At 40.7% G+C, this 16,075-nt stretch overlaps 1 protein-coding gene and 1 pseudogene across 1 annotated transcript; both read right to left on the reverse strand.

Moving 5' to 3' along the window:
* Positions 1-276: 276 nt before the first annotated feature.
* LOC134012991 (uncharacterized) lies at positions 277-1,598 on the reverse strand (annotated as a pseudogene).
* Positions 1,599-3,904: 2,306 nt separating this feature from the next.
* On the reverse strand, positions 3,905-12,599 carry ticam1 (TIR domain containing adaptor molecule 1). The gene is made up of 2 exons (XM_062452659.1): positions 12,527-12,599; positions 3,905-7,805 (listed from the first exon to the last, which is right to left on the reverse strand). Exons 1-2 carry the CDS (start codon positions 12,558-12,560, stop codon positions 6,082-6,084), a joined length of 1,758 nt encoding a protein of 585 aa, XP_062308643.1. The 5' UTR covers positions 12,561-12,599; the 3' UTR covers positions 3,905-6,081.
* Between the last annotated feature and the right edge of the window lie 3,476 nt (positions 12,600-16,075).

Raw genomic sequence — 16,075 nt, forward strand, 5'->3', positions numbered from 1 at the left:
CCCGATTGGTTGGAGTCAAGCAGGTTGTTCTGAGAGAGAAAGTTTGACAGTTGGTTAGATACAGCGTGTTCAATTGTTTTAGAAAAGAAGGGTAGCAGTGATACCGGTCTGTAGTTCTGGAGGACGGCTGGGTTAAGGGAGGGTTTGAGTAGAGGGCTAACTCTGGCCTGTTTGAAGGCAGAGGGGAAAGTGCCGGAAGTAAGAGAACAGTTAAGGACATGGAGAAGAAAAGTTATGATGGAGGGAGAGATGGTTTGAAAGAGAGGGGAGGGGACTGGATCGATGAGAGAGAATGAGGTCAGAGATCTCTGCCTCGGACAGGGGAGAGAAAGAGTTCAGACATTTAGTAGGGTCAGTCATAGAGGGTGAGTGGATAGGAAAGGTGGGTTCAGGGAACCGACTGCTAATGTCAGCAACTTTGTTCTCAAAGAAGGAGGAGAAGTCGTCTGCTGTCAGGGTGGAGGGGGGGTCGGGGAGGTGGGTTTAGAAGGGTGGAGAAGGTAGAGAAAAGTTTGTGAGGGTTTGAAGCAGTTAATTTTGTTCAGGAAGTAGTGGGTTTTAGCATCAGTTATGCTGGCAGAGAAGGATTTAAGGAGGGAGTGATACTTATCAAGGTCCAGACCATCTTTGGACTAGCGCCATCTCCTCTCAGCTGCCCGAAGGATGGACCGTTCTTCACGACCAACATCCGTGAGCCATGGGCAAGAGGGAGAAGATCGTGCAGGCCTGGTTGACAGGGGACAGTGTCCAGTGATGCAGTTAAAGTGGATAACAGGGTGTTGGTGGCAGTGTCAGTGGGGTGGGACATGAACTTGTCAATGGGAGGGAGGGAGGATGTTACAATGGAGGACAAATGGGAGGGGGATAGGGAGCGGAAGTTGCGGCGGAAAGTTACAAGGGGAGGGGAGGTAGGAGGAGTTGGAGGGAGAGAGACAGAATTGGATAAAGGAGTGATCAGAGATGTGTAGTGGGGTTACAGAGGTTAAGTCAGTGATACAGTTACGTGTCAGGATGAGGTCAAGCTGTTTTCCTGCCTGGTGAGTCGCCGGTGTGTTCAGCAGCGTCAGGTCAAAGGAAGTCAGAAGAGACAAAGTCGACGGCCTGCGTTCCTTAGAGGTGGATGTTGAAGTCCCCAAGGACTATCAGCGGTGTTCCATCATCCGGTAGGACGCTGAGGAGCATGTCCAGCTCCTCCACAAAGTTGACTAGCGGCCCTGGTGGGCGATAGAGGACAACTAAAAATGCTTTGATAGGATCAGTTAGCATCACATAATGGTGTTCAAATGATTTGGCAGTAACAGAGAGTGGGGTGGATGTGTATTTAATATGAGGGGAAAGAAGCAAACCTGTCCCACCACCTCGCCCGGTTGAGCGGGGTGAGTGAGAGAACGAGTGGTTGACGGAGAGAGCAGCTGGCGGATCCATGTCTCTGTTAGCGCAAGGGTGTGAAGAGAAGCATGGGATGCAAACGCCGGGATGAAGTCTGCCTTGTTCACAGCAGACTGGCAGTTCCAGAGCCCTATAGAAAGAGAGAGGGCAGGTGGAGAAGATCTGGATAGGTGGCTAAGATTAGAAGTGGAACGTATATACTTTGTGACTTATCTACTTATCTACCGAGGCTGCCAGACGAGGCTGCCATTGCAGTGCTAGCCGCCTTAAATATGCTAAGGGCAGGCGCAGCTGACGATGGCCCTAATTATAATGTCAACAGAGCTGGGTCTGCGGCGGCAAGTACCCTGAAACTCAATCACTAGCTAGTTACCATAAACCAATCTAGCTCTTGTATATTTTGCATAAATAATAAGTATGCATTTTTATATAAAATATTCTGAAATATAAATTGTAAACATTTATATAAACATATATATATTTAAACACCCATCTGCAACCGACCCCACAATTTCCCCAGAAATTGTACCCTCTCTAGTTATTATTATTATTGGGTGTGCTTTGCCTTCGGCAAGGGCACAACCTTTGTTCTCTCACATATATATTATTATTATTTATTTTCCCACCCCTAAGGATCCCTCAATATTTGGACTACATAGACAACGTTGGTGTCAAAAGGTTCGTCTTGGTAGCGATTGCGTTGCTTGTATTTGATTTTACGTTCCGTTGCACAGTTGAAGTTTTTGTGGTGAAAAGTCAAACTAACGGTGGCTAACTTGCTATCCACAGTCACTTACATCACTAACGTCAGAAACACACACGCACAGCTTTGCTGCTTGGCCACTAATGAAACAAACTTTTTTAACTTTGTCATTTTGGGGTTTTCTGTGTAGAATTTTGATGGAAAAAAATTATTGAATCTATTTTGGAATAAGGCTTGTAACATAACCAAATATGGAAAACGTGAAGCGCTGTGAATACTGGATGCACTGCAATGGTTGGACTGGCACACATGAACGCATGTTCTTTCCTATGGTCCCTGCATGATGAATACATTCAATTAGAGAGATTTATAAACTTTTATTAAAAGTTGCATTCAAAAACTTGACTTTACATACTGAAGTGGAATAATATCACACTGTTGTAATTATGAAAGATGAAGAAAGAGTATGGATTATATGATTGAAATACGCCTTTAAATCACTTTTATACTTTTATACCTTTATATGTTACACTACTGAAAAAAGCCTGATGCAAAGCCATTGACAGGTTAGCAATTCCCCTAAAATATAGAAGGAAAATTAAGCCCAAAAGTGTTAATCTGGATGATTGGGGCTGGGTGTGAGAAAAGGCTATGTGATCAGGCTCCTATTATAGAAAAACTACAAAACCCAGCAGTAATGAGGCAATTTTACGGCCCACGGCCCGGAGCCCAGTGTGACTGGCCGTCAAGGTCAGAGCAGGTCTACAAAAAATAGATGAATTCTCTATGCACCTGTAATCTGAAGCCTTTAGAGAGAGAGACCAATAGTGTAAAATGAATTATGCATTTGTGATAAACAATATTGTACCAATAGCAAATTTACAGAACTGATAAGGTTTAGATATAAAAAAGAATGTCCGGAGAAGATTTCTCAGTCTGATTCTGCAGAATCTGGCTCACGTTTGAAAGGCATCACCCTGTTGTATTGGATTCTGATTAAACACTTTGCATCAAACTCTGTGGAAGTTTCAGTGCTGTTTCAAACTTAGAGAAATTAACCCAAGGACTTAGTACTTTGAATTTTCTTCATCAATACATTACTCTAGACTTGGGTTGCATTCATCGATCAAGCAATGATATGAACTAGGTAAGAGTACTAAAGACAATTTATGTTAAGACTTTCACATTTGTTATCAGCTATGTTATTTGAGACTCTTCAGGTGCTTAGGTTTACCTTGCCCTGATTCTCCTACAACATTTAAAGCCTTGACCATAAAGACCATGTGAAGTAATTATGTGATTTAATAATGATTATTTTTGTAGTTTATACTACAGCCATTACTATAGTAGATAATTCAACTTTTATAAAAAAAAATGGTCAACATATTGAGCACTCCCTGGATCAGTTGACCTCATTTCAACTACCAGTATGTTCCACCAACAAAGTAAGTAAATGATGATCTGTTCTCTCATGGCAAATTACCATATACAATAAGTTAACACCCAATCAACTAACCGAATGGCTGCATCACGGGAGATGCGGGCACTGTTCTAGTTAATGTAATAGTGAAATGTGAGCAAGCTTATGACCTGCGTATTGAAATGGTATGCTTCACTTAAATTAATTCTGTATTTAGGAGAAACATGATATGTGAATGTCATCTCCATCAACTAGCTGATTTACAAAAGACCATATGAGAAACCATTTTCTGACAGTTCAGACTAGTGAATATACATTGTCCCAAAATGTCAGTAATGCCTTGACAAGAGAATGCCCTAGAAGAAGATGAAGAGACATTTGTGACCACAATGAACGCTCACAAGCTATTATTCATTTTATTGAATATAAAATATATATATATAATAATTTGTCATAAAAAAAACTCTTAATGATCAGGAACACCTATCACCATGTATCACTGCAGTTATAAATTGTATTAACATAAGCTTAGACTGAGCAGTGTGTTTACAGCAATTCATTTTCTACATATCTGTCAAACTTTTCTCATCAAATCTTGATTCTCAGCATGCTCTCTATGTATTTACAAGTAAAGTTGTATAAACCGAAGAACATGTCAAACTTCTTTCAAGTTATTGTATTGCATAATTATAATGTAAATAATTAGAATGTACATTTAGCTAATTATTTGTATGTCTATGCTATTTATAATCATATTCACGAAAGCCTTTCGTGCAAAAATAAATAAAATATCAGTTAAGGACAATATTTCTCAGCAGTATTCTCAGTTTGGTCCATCATTGACACAAAAAACTCCACTCTCCAGTAGGGTTGGGTATTGTTTCAATTTGACCATTTCCGATTCGGGTTCTAGTTTTAAAATCCGGTTCTTATCAAATCTTGGTTCCGATTCCAAGAATTCTTTGGAGAGAAAAAACATAAGAATATGATCTTATGTTACATCTTATTCTGATGTGGAGATAGGCAAAGGAGAATATCCATTGATATTTCTGTGAAAAACAAAAAATGTCATGATTTTTGTATTTATTCAACAAAATGTGTAGGCCAATTATCTTATCCTGTACTATACACTATAACTACAAAAAGCATCCAAAGTTGATGTCAAATTATGAGATGGAAATAAATAAATAAATACAAGTGAGTGGTAGCCTAACCTACAATTTCTATTTCTGGGGAAATTGTTATGTTTTCCTGCGGGCCGACCCATTTGTGCGTAGTGTCCGTGCTGCTATCAACTACCAAATGTACATGAACACTGCGGATGCAGCTCTGCAGCTAGCTCGCTAACTTACTATCGGAACATACACACAGCTAAATAACTCCTACGTTCAACAAGACTCAGTTGTTTTCTGTCATCTTAGAACGTCAAAGCTGGAGTTGCCAGATAGCTACACTCAAATCCTCAACATCCATCCATTCATTTCTATTGCCCATATTTCGCTACAAATATTTCGGAGCTCTCCAACTAATTCGTTTGAGAAATCTTGCCTTTTTTGTGCCACACACAGCTTTTGGCTTTAGCCTTTATTTGAGCTGTAAAGTCAATCAATCAGCCTCTAGCCATGCGAAAGGCTCAACTTGGGGAGTACAAGCGACGGTGCGGAAGAAACCTGTTGCAAATTAGCAATTTTATTAACAGAAAAATACCACCAAGGGATCGTAGCCTAATCAACCCTCAACCCTTTGTAATGAAGTCAGGAACCGAAATGAGGAATCAAAATGTGCGTGTCTGTCCAGGGAGGGAAGTGCTGAAGTCTACATAAGAGGCAACACACCACTAGTAGTTCAGAAGAACATAAATGCCAGGTTGCAGTTTGGAACAAATGTATGAAAATATAGCTGTTTACAATTTAACCTTAACCTCATGAGCGAAGCCTAGTTCAGGCATGGCACTTGGGCAGCGAGCGTCATCCGCTTATTAACGGCACCTGTGTTTGCCCGCTCAAGCCCATTGGGTTACGTCCGATAAAGTGTAATTAAAAGGCCTCACGGATACGCACACACTCATCCATGTTGTATGATCTGTGGTGCTGTGGTTTCTATCCATCAGGGAGATTATTACTCATATTGCTCCCTATGTATGTGCTTGCAAATGCTAGAGGGCTTCCCCGAGACACACCCACTCCGCCCAAGTCAAACCTATTTCCATGTCTATGGTTATCAATAAATGCTAATCAATACGTGAGTGAGAAGACTGTCTTGACTGAAATAGTTTTAATATCCTGCTAAACTCAAAGTGGTAAACTGCAGAACCAAAATGTGTCATGATATGCTGCTTAAGCCTGCATTATATACCTATTTTGTTTTGCATTTCAATGAATTCAGTTGAAACTCCCCTGAAAGCAAAATAGTTGCAGAATGACTAAAGCGAATGGACATAATTGTTACACCTGTAGATTACATGCCAACCTCACATGGACTAAACACATTTGTACACTCAACATTATATTCAGAAAACAATTAAAGTTCCCTTTTCTCTCATATAAACGTAACTGTACTAACATGTTAACTAATCATTGTCCCCAAAGCTATTCCTATCTAAACCCACCGTCATTTTGGAATCATTACCAATTATTATGTAACTAGCATTCTCAATATGAATATTAGGTCTAGGGGACGTCAAGGGATGTTGGATGTTGAGTTCACCCAGTGGCAAATTAGGCTTCCATTCCTGCTGTAGCTTATCAGCCTCCTTGCTTTCACAGATTAAATCCATTTGTAGCTTGATATCTTCACGCGCTCTCTCCTTTCTTCTCCTTTGTTCCTTCACCCTTTGCTCTTTCCTCCACACCTGCCTCTGGTCTTCAATCTTTGCTGGGTTGATGGCTTTTTTTGCTTTTTTCTCAAACATCTCATTCTCTTTTAATGGAACCAAAATCTGCAGAAGTTTTGGCATTCTTTCTTTGAGCATACAATTTTCTTTTGGGTGCAGAGGGATGACAGTGTTGTACTTATGTCGGTTGTTAATAGAGTTCATTAGAGCTGAATTAGTTTCAATTTCCAGAAGACGGGTGTTGAAGTTACTCGTAAGTAGCAGAAGAGTGAAGGCTGAGTTGTCAATGGCTTCTTCTATGCACGTAAGAGTGCTCCTGCCAGGGATTGCAAAGTCCTGGGAGAAAGTTGCTCCTAAAGCAATGTTCAGAGCCTCTAATTTTTCTTTCATCCTTTCAGCCAAATCTATATCCTCTTCAGCATGCAGGATCACAAACGAGTAAAAGACTGACTCTTCTTCCTCCACATTTGTTTTACATTTTGGAAAAGTGTTCGGATTGGTCTCAGTTTTCATGGAGGGGGAACAATTCTGAGCTGAAGAAGAGGGAATGTGAGGTGAGATGGATGTATTAACTTTGTTAATAGGTGGAGGTCCATTTGTCATCTGAGATTTACTGTAGTATTGTAATACATCTTTTTCTGTATTATCAAAACAATGTGCAGCAGGTGATTCCATCTGGTTAGGTGGGAGCTTGGAAAATATTTTATCTTCAGATACACTGATCTCTAAATGAGTGGGGAGACCTTGGGAGATGTACGTCTGTAGAGAAGAAGGCAGACTTTGGTTGCTCAGTGGATGATTTCCAGAAGTTTGAGTTTTCAAAGCTGTATTTGATTCATGTAATGAAGAACAGTACTCTCCTGATGGTAAGTTCTTGAAGGAAAATGTATCCTGAATGACATCTTCAATCCGAGGACCACAGACCTTTTTTGCTTCTTTTTTCAGCTGATCCAAGTGTGTGTACTTTTGACCTTCCTTATAAGTACCTTCCGTGTGCCTGCAAGCTTTAAGGGCTCTCTTATATGCACAATCTCTTAGAAATGTTTCGCACAACCTCTCCTCAGCCAACAACTTGAAAATCCTGGCCAGATATATTAAGTTGTCTTCTGCCATTGCTGTTCTGTCCACTCTGAAGTTATTTAACGTCACTCCACAAATGTTTACCCTTTCAGATAGATATTTAGCAATGCCATTTCCTTCTAGGGTCTGGAGCTTATCCAGGGCCTCTGTCCCTCTCCTAAGACTAATAAGGGACATGGCATGTGTGAGCTTCTCAGCTGGGCTGCTGCCCAACTTTAATGTCAGGCTATGCAGTCTCTCCTTTGGTAAATCTGAGAGTATCCTAAAGACATCCACCAGTTCTGTCCCACCTTCAAGACTGTCTTCTCTTATCGTTCTATCTTCTCTCTCCATCTTTTTCTGAAGTGTAATAATTGTTTTGTCTTCTTTCAAGGGATACACTGAAAGAGAAACAAACAGTTTGTTAGTAATACTGATTCAGACTGTATGATGACCAAATGTTGTGAACTTCAATAAGAGGAAAGGACATTAGGGGGCAGCAAATACTAAATGAAGCACACAGAGTGGAGCTTGCCAAGAAACAGCTATAGTTTCAAGCAATATGGGAAAGAAAAAGGATCTCTCTGCTGCCGAAAAGTGCAATGCCTTGGACAAGGTATGAAAACATTAGATATTTCACAAAAACTGGTTTAGAGCAGATTTGTTCATGATTGCAACTACTTGTGGCCTTGAATACACTGCTAGTAATACAAGTAATTGTGCACATGCGTGTATTATGCTAATGAGGTTCGTTTTCCAAGTGTGCAGAGATGTCAATGTGTATTGATAAGTGTTACTGATGTGGTATACCTACTCTTGACCAATTATAATTACGTATGTCATTGATTCATGTCATTATTATATGTTTAGGCAACACACATATAAAACAATACTGTACATTTATTTGAACAATGTTCTGCACATTTCATTATCACCTAACTGTTCTGATGACTTGCTCTGATGACAAATTGCAGAGCAATAACATAACAAATATGCTCGTTTAAGTGGAATGATGCAATGTTTCTTTAGAGAATACCTGAATTAGCCATTTGTTTTACTTTTTTCCATACATTTGAAGCCCAGTCGACCACTGACAAAATACCGGCTCACCAAAATGCACATGTGAATGTTTACTTCCTACTTTACTCGTCTTGAATATCGGGGTATACGATTGGTGGATTTTATGAAGGTGTCATGTGCTCTTATTGGATGCGGACCATAGTTGTCCGGAAAACATGCCTGTGTCGATAAAGAAACAAAATGTTTGTTCCTTGAAAAATGTGCAAGAACTGGACATGCCAAAAAAAAAATTAAGGGTTGTAGAAAAGTTTTAAAGCGATACAGAAAAATCCAGCTCCTCCATCACCAGGGATCGTTCAAATGCACGATTTTGAGCTTCGGCCCACCACCTAAAGCACTTCAAGTGACTTTTTCAAATACGCTGGCCATCTGGATCCCACACAAGCAAAAATTGTTTCCGCCGATCAAGAATGCGGAGACCACGGTGGACACAGCAGTTATAATAGTCCGATGGATAATTGCTGCTTGTAAAAACGATTGTTCCAGTGTATTAAAAAAAAAAACATTTCGCGCCCATGCAGTGCATGTTCTGAAATTAAAATAAACATTGCCCTGATGTACACATAGCGTTGTTTAGGTTTTCTTAGTCAGAGATGCTACGTAGGAAGTGTATTTTTATTTTTTGTTCCGTTACCTCCAACCCCTGTTTTCAGTCGCCGGATCCACCCAGCTGCGCTCCGGGACCTCCCACTTTACAAATTAATCACTGACAACAGTATATTCTCCTAAACACCCAAATACTAGATCTGGGGCCTGTACTACGAATCAAGATCAACATGCTCTGGATCACTTTCAGTTACCCGGCTGAAACAATCGCAATCACGATAAGTGGTATCACGACGGCGGTTATCAACTCTCTAAGTCAACCCAGATCTTTCCAATCTAGAGACGTGCGCGTTCACATAAAGGGGCAGTGTTTGCACCGTATGTCCAATCGCAAACATGGACAAAACAAGAGCCGCATATTTCACGCAGGAGGAGCCGACAATAATCTTCTAAACTTTGTCTACTCCTCCTGCGTGAAATATTGTAATACAAACATATCAGGAATACAGACATATAATACAGACAAAAATCAACAAAGTCGCTGTTGCCAAGCTGGCAGAAAATAACAGACGCTGTAAATGCGTAAGCTACATGATTTATTGATATATTGTGCCCCAGGCACAAGATGTGACCATAATTACACGTGTGCATTCCATAACGTTAAACTTTTGTTGCTGTATTATTTTAGTTGCAACCCTGGCAGTGGCAAACAATCGTGGGAGCAAATAAAAAATACATATAAAACCATAATTCAAAACGGTAAGAAGGCAATACTTGCACAGATTTTAAGGCCAACAAGTACAAGGCTGAATTGCCTGAGTCAGTCCCTTTTGTAGGATATTGGTATAGCTACAAAGGGCCTATAGAACAATGAAATTGCTTGCAGCCAACAGGAAGAAAAATTTGGCGGGGGGGGGGGGGTGTATCAGGGTCACCCCATGATGGAAAGAGTGACAGGGGGCATTTTCTTCAGACCCTGGTGGCAGCAGCTCGGAAACCCAAGCATATGTATGTTTCAAGCAATCTATGTGACCATGTTCATTCAACAATTATTTATGGATATTGTAGGAGTGAAATGTATTACTGTTCTCTGCAGTGACAGGAAATACAGTGGTGTTGCTGCCACCACCCACTGTTGTCCCACTGTGCCATACAGAGGCAACAGTAAAACTAATAGTCATACGCTAGTATGTATGCCATGTGGTTGCTGAATATTGATCAAATATCAAATTTACTTTCTCAAGTGGAGGTCCTAGATGATCAGGAAACTGATCATGATCAGTGTCTGCCTGCTCAGATAGCATTTTGAGTTTTTTTACCACTTGCAACACAGATGGTGAGAGTGTGTGAACATGTGGCTGTGATTGAAGTGTCTGTAATGACTTGCTAATGGTGGTGGTCTGAACATGAGACACAAATCCTTAAAGTGCTCATTTCAAATATGACTCAATTGATTAAATTGCTATGGTGTTAAACTCAGCAGGAGGAGGAACGTCTTCCTCCCCCTGAGCCTATAGGCCTCCACTTTAAGGCCAAGACAAAGACACAAGGTATAAGCAATGAACCTTGAAACACAGTAGTCAAATGGACACCTTCAACTTTCTCCAAGTGTGCCTTGCAAAGAGACGATGTTCTTTATTTGTTTCAGGTTGGAACAGACAATGTGAGGGCCCTGTATAAAAGAACCCTGGAGCTTGATATAGAGTATAAGAGGCTTTTAATTTAAAAAACAAGGCTGGCTTTTCTGTGTTCCTAGGGAAGGGAGAACACATGATGATGTATTTGTTATACTTTTTTCTACGTTTTGATCTTTTTATACCTTTTTGTTGTACATTTTGAGTCTTTTGTGGGGGGTTTCATCATTTCTTTCTTTCAATGTCCTATTTATTCTTTTTGAAAAATGCTATAAAAGTGAATGAAACATCCAAATTCAATGAAAGTAGTGAAATGATCATTTATTTAACTTGTGAAGAGCATTGTATGGTACCATACACATTGTTCTTTTTGGTTTGAAATGTTTTGGTTGAAAGAAACACACTTTTCTGATATGGAAATGATTAGAAAATGGCTCAAAGCAACCCAAGGACAACAGAATGGGTTAAGGGGAGACACCCCAGTGAATAGGGAACATATCAACATGAAACCTCTCCAGTAGATAACTAATATTAGGTAAAATATTGTTTTCATTACTAGTTTCCTGTAAATGTATGTTTAAATGAGCAAATGATGCATTAAGTTGTAAAATATGATATTTGCATACATTTCCAGAACGGAAATCAGAACATTGCATGAAGACAATGAAAATCCTTGTTTCATTTTGTCAACATATCAGAGTCCAACGTTTTTACAAAGGGCACTTTGGATATCTATTTTTCATCACTCCATTAATCAGAATATGGTGGCAACAGCCATTAAAGAAAATCATTTGCAAATTGCGCGGCAGACCGTGTTCTTGCTGAGGTTCTCCGCATCACCCACACTATAAAAGTAGGCTACACGTAGCGAAATAACGAAACGCTATGCATATAGTCTGTGGGACTGTGAGCGCACGGCTTCGATGTGTCGCATTGGCAACATACGGCTCAAGAAGCTGGCAAAGATACGCCAGCTCTGCTGAGAATCTATATCTTTCATAAAGATACTCATGAGGGAATGCGAAAGGGTTTTGTCGGTCTCTAAATGTTCTGGCTCTTCTGAGCGCGCCTCTCACTATCCGCGCAGCAAGCTCCACAGGATCTTCTATGAACGGTGACGGCATTATCCTCAAGAATGAGTTAGTGGGCGGGGCTTTTATACCGGTTGATCTCTGATCTCCAACTTAACCTGCTCCCGACCAGGTTAGGCGGTCAGCATGTGTTACCATGGCGATCTACCCCGGTAACAAGTGATCCACCGTCGTAGTACAGAAAACCCTGGGTTGAACCTGAAGTTACCTCGCTAACGCCAAATCTTGATTCGTAGTACAGGCCCCAGGTCTTCCCAAACTCATTCCAATTCTAATCCAACACACTTGAATGTAATACTTATCTGGTTGACAAGGTAATTCCTATTTGCTAGAACAGGGATTGGAGCGAAAACATACAAGAGGGTAGATCCCCAGGAGCAGGTTTGGCCAGCACTGCATTTGATTGTCTACTTGCATAACTGGCTCTTAACCAGGAACTACAAATTATGTGATACATCTATGTTTTCATAAAAGTCCTCTGGCATAGCTATACAGTAATTTATGAAAATGTTAGGGGATTTGCTTATTATAAGAGGTTTCTGAACCATTATTTACATTTACCGCTTCAAGTGAAAGTGGACATATTGTAGCAATATGTTAAAGTTTTGCTACATAATCCTGCCTTAATCTCTTCTCTTCATCTGTGCTATAGGTTAGACTTTTACTGGGTTCCTTTTTTGATTTTGTACTCTGCAAGACCATTTAGAAGCTTTTTATTCTGTAAACTTGATTTACAAACCCCCCCAAAAAACATAAAACATTATTACTTACCAGCAAGAACGGGCAGAAGAAAAATGGAGAGCATGAAAGACTCAACCCTGGCAACCCTCTGCTAACTACAACCTAAACACGGAAGTGATTCCCATTTCCTGTTTTCCATTTAACCCTGTAAGACCCAAACATAAAATGTCTAAAAACATATGTTTTTTGTCAGATGATGTTGTAAGAGTCTTCTGATGAAGATAAAGACGGATTAATTAAAAAAATATGTTTTTGTACGTTTTTAGGGAAACGTAATAATGCAACGTTGGGCCTAGTTGGGAGCAGAATTTCAGCATTTGCTCTCAAACTGTCAGAACAAATACACAAAACAACTAATGGTTAATTTGGAGTGTGGATTGCTTACATAGCACTATAACAGTACATTTCATCAATAATAATCACCCAACAGTCATATTTTGATGAATCAGAATTTATGAAAAAAAAAACAACTGGATAAATATTATAAAAACAGAATGAAAACTTCAAAGACCACGGTCCATTGTTGACGTGCAATGGTAGTCCCGAAAGCAGTACCTTTCCTCTGAAAAGCAGAGACGGAGATTGCACTTTCTGCAGAGCGTATTAAAATATCCTTTTATGCAGTGTCTGCAGCGTCCACTTGTCCTCTCAAAGTTTGACTACTGCAACTCGCTGCTCGCCGGTCTCCCAGCATGCGCAACCCGCCCTCTCCAGAGGATTCAGAACGCGGCGGCCCGTCTGGTCTTCAATCTACCCAGACGCTCACATGTTACCCCGCTCCTCATCTCCCTCCACTGGCTTCCCATCGCGGCCCGTATCAGATTCAAGACTCTGGTACTGACCTTCAGAGCGGTGAACGGGACTGCACCCGACTACATCAAGTCTCTCCTCCAGCCTTACACCCCCACCCGCCACCTACGGTCTTCTTCCGACAACCGTCTGGTGGTCCCACCGCTCAAGAGCGCCCGGTCCCAACACAAGCTCTTCTCCTGTCTGGCCCCCCAATGGTGGAATCAACTCCCCACCTCCATCAGGGACACTGACTGTCTCCCCACCTTCAAGAAAAGGCTCAAGACGAACTTGTTCCGGGAGTACAACGGCACTTAGGAATGCTTGGCTGGACCTGATGTTAGTTTCCTCCAGGATCACAATGACTCGTATTGGGAGACTTGTTGCTCTTGTTGGTTAGTTGTAACAGTTTCAAATTCTTGTACTCGCTGTGAAATATTTTACCGTTGATTATTTTTTCTACAGTTGCACTCTTGTGGGGAGTTTCATGTTGTTCAATTGTAACTTGTTTAACTGCATGCTCTTATGGTTCTTCCCTTTGGCACTTATTTGGTTTTCCACCATGTATGTTTCATGTTTTGGCTGCTCGCAATGTTTGGGGCTAGCTCGTTGTTATGATCAGTGACCTATGCTCTTTTGTAAAGCTCTCTCTTGGAAGTCGCTTTGGATAAAAGCGTCTGCTAAATGCATAAATGTAAATGTAATGTAAATGTCCTCTCGTTGTCTTCACCGGAAATGTGCGACGCACATCCGTTGGTGGTTCACATGCCCTCTTGGCTGGGACCCCATTTGGTGGACCCCATTACCTGAGGATGGTCTCTTCTGAGCAGTCACAGGTCGCTGAGGTGTCACAGTTATCGATGTCAAAGGGCTCCCACTGGCTGAAGATGGCCAACCTCTCCTTGGTGTGTTGACAGCTGTGTTTGTCAGGATGAGAGAGGAAGCTAGTTGCGCCTGAAACAGTCTCCTGTTCAACATCTTTTTCTTGGGAATATTGAGAGCCTTGCAGTCCCGTTTGTAGAGGAGACAGGCGTTGATCACAGCAATGATAATAGTGTGCCAGAAGATGTAACTATCAGCGGCGCAATTTCATGAGGAACTTGGACTTGGCTCCAAATGAGTCCAGTAAATCCACACCGCCCATGTATTTGTTGTATGCACCCACAATATGAGGTCTCTCAACTTCAATGTAAGATTTGGTGGCTTTGTTCCAGCGTTGAATCTTTTGCACAGGATCAATGCCAGCAAAGGATGACACAAGTGTGACTGCCCTGTTGTCATATCACGTGACAGCGCATATGTTGTGGTTTGGTTGGCTTGTGTTGGTTTGCTCGATGTCCTTACCATCATCATCATTAGTTGGACAATCAGTGGGTCTCTGATTTTATTTTTCCACTTCCTCAACATTTTCAACCACCTGCTCATCACTCGAATCACTGGTGTCTGACTCCATGTCAAAATCACGTTCTCCATTTTGGATAGCATCAATGACATCATGCATACTGAAGTAAACTCTCCTTGCTGGTGTCATTCTGAAATGGAAATAATAGTTAGAGTATGTTCAAGTATACCTAATTCCAATGCAAATGAATCTTATTCATGCAATACATTCCACTGAAGGCACACAATACTGTCTGGCTAGCCTAATGTGCTCTCTACTTAACATTCTAAAAGGAAGATACAACCCCCCAGACCTCTTACATCCCCATATTTCAGAACATTCACACCTGTCCCTGAACAATGCACCATACATGCAACCCCCACATTCCAAAACATTTACACGTCCCGAAACAACCATCCTCCAAAGCATTCCACAAACAGTATCTGCCTTGTGCAACAAGCAGATATTTGGGCAAACAAGCAAACTCAAGATTTAAAAAAACAGTTGACTATATTTCACTTCTAACATAGAAATAACATTGATTTAGAAATCTTCAAACCTGGTCTAAACTGAAAATTATAACAAATAACCCATTTGTAAAGTGTGAATCATCAAATACATTATATTTCTGTAAGTATTTATCCTGTATCTGAACATTCGAGAAGTGTAATGTCTCCATTAGTGCAAGTGCAAGGTGCAATTGCTATTTTAGCTACCATTTTGACCAAACGTTGTAAAATTACAACAAAGACAAAACAATCTGAAAATCAAATGTGATGCATGAATTCCACAATAACTTAGTATTTACATGAACTACATATTATAACAATCACCCAAAAAAATGTTTCATGGAATTTACTTACTTTAATGTTGATATATCCAGTCCAATGAAACAAGGAGATTTGCTTCCAGGAAAGTTGGCTGGTGGAATGAGTTCATGGCCTTATAGCCAGATCTATATACACATTTAGTATCCAATGGCATTGCAAGGCAATACAATAAGACCCAATGGCTACAAAAATGTGGTCTTTCAAAAAAAATTGGTTACAGGGTTAAAGTGGCCACTCACATTTACAATCTACTGAAGTAAACCTCTATGAAGTTCAACAGTCATTTAAGCAATCAAAGGGCACAGTTATGTAATTCATTCCATTCTATGGAATTTTATCCAAAATAAACAAAAGCAGTAAACCAATGACTCAGGGTACTGAACGTTGTCTAAACCCAGTGGTGGGCCGTGCATTTCACGCCTAGGCCTTCAGTGACGTCATACTTAGTCCTACCTAAATGAATACACCTCATTTTAGGTGTGTTTGACTTCATGCAGCGCCGGCGGCGGAAGCAGGCAATTATGGGGACAGTGGCGGAACCAGGCTTTTATATATGGGGTGGCCAGGGCTACTACAGGG

This window comes from Osmerus eperlanus, chromosome 26, assembly GCF_963692335.1.
Source record: "Osmerus eperlanus chromosome 26, fOsmEpe2.1, whole genome shotgun sequence".
NCBI classification, from domain to species: Eukaryota; Metazoa; Chordata; class Actinopteri; order Osmeriformes; family Osmeridae; genus Osmerus; species Osmerus eperlanus.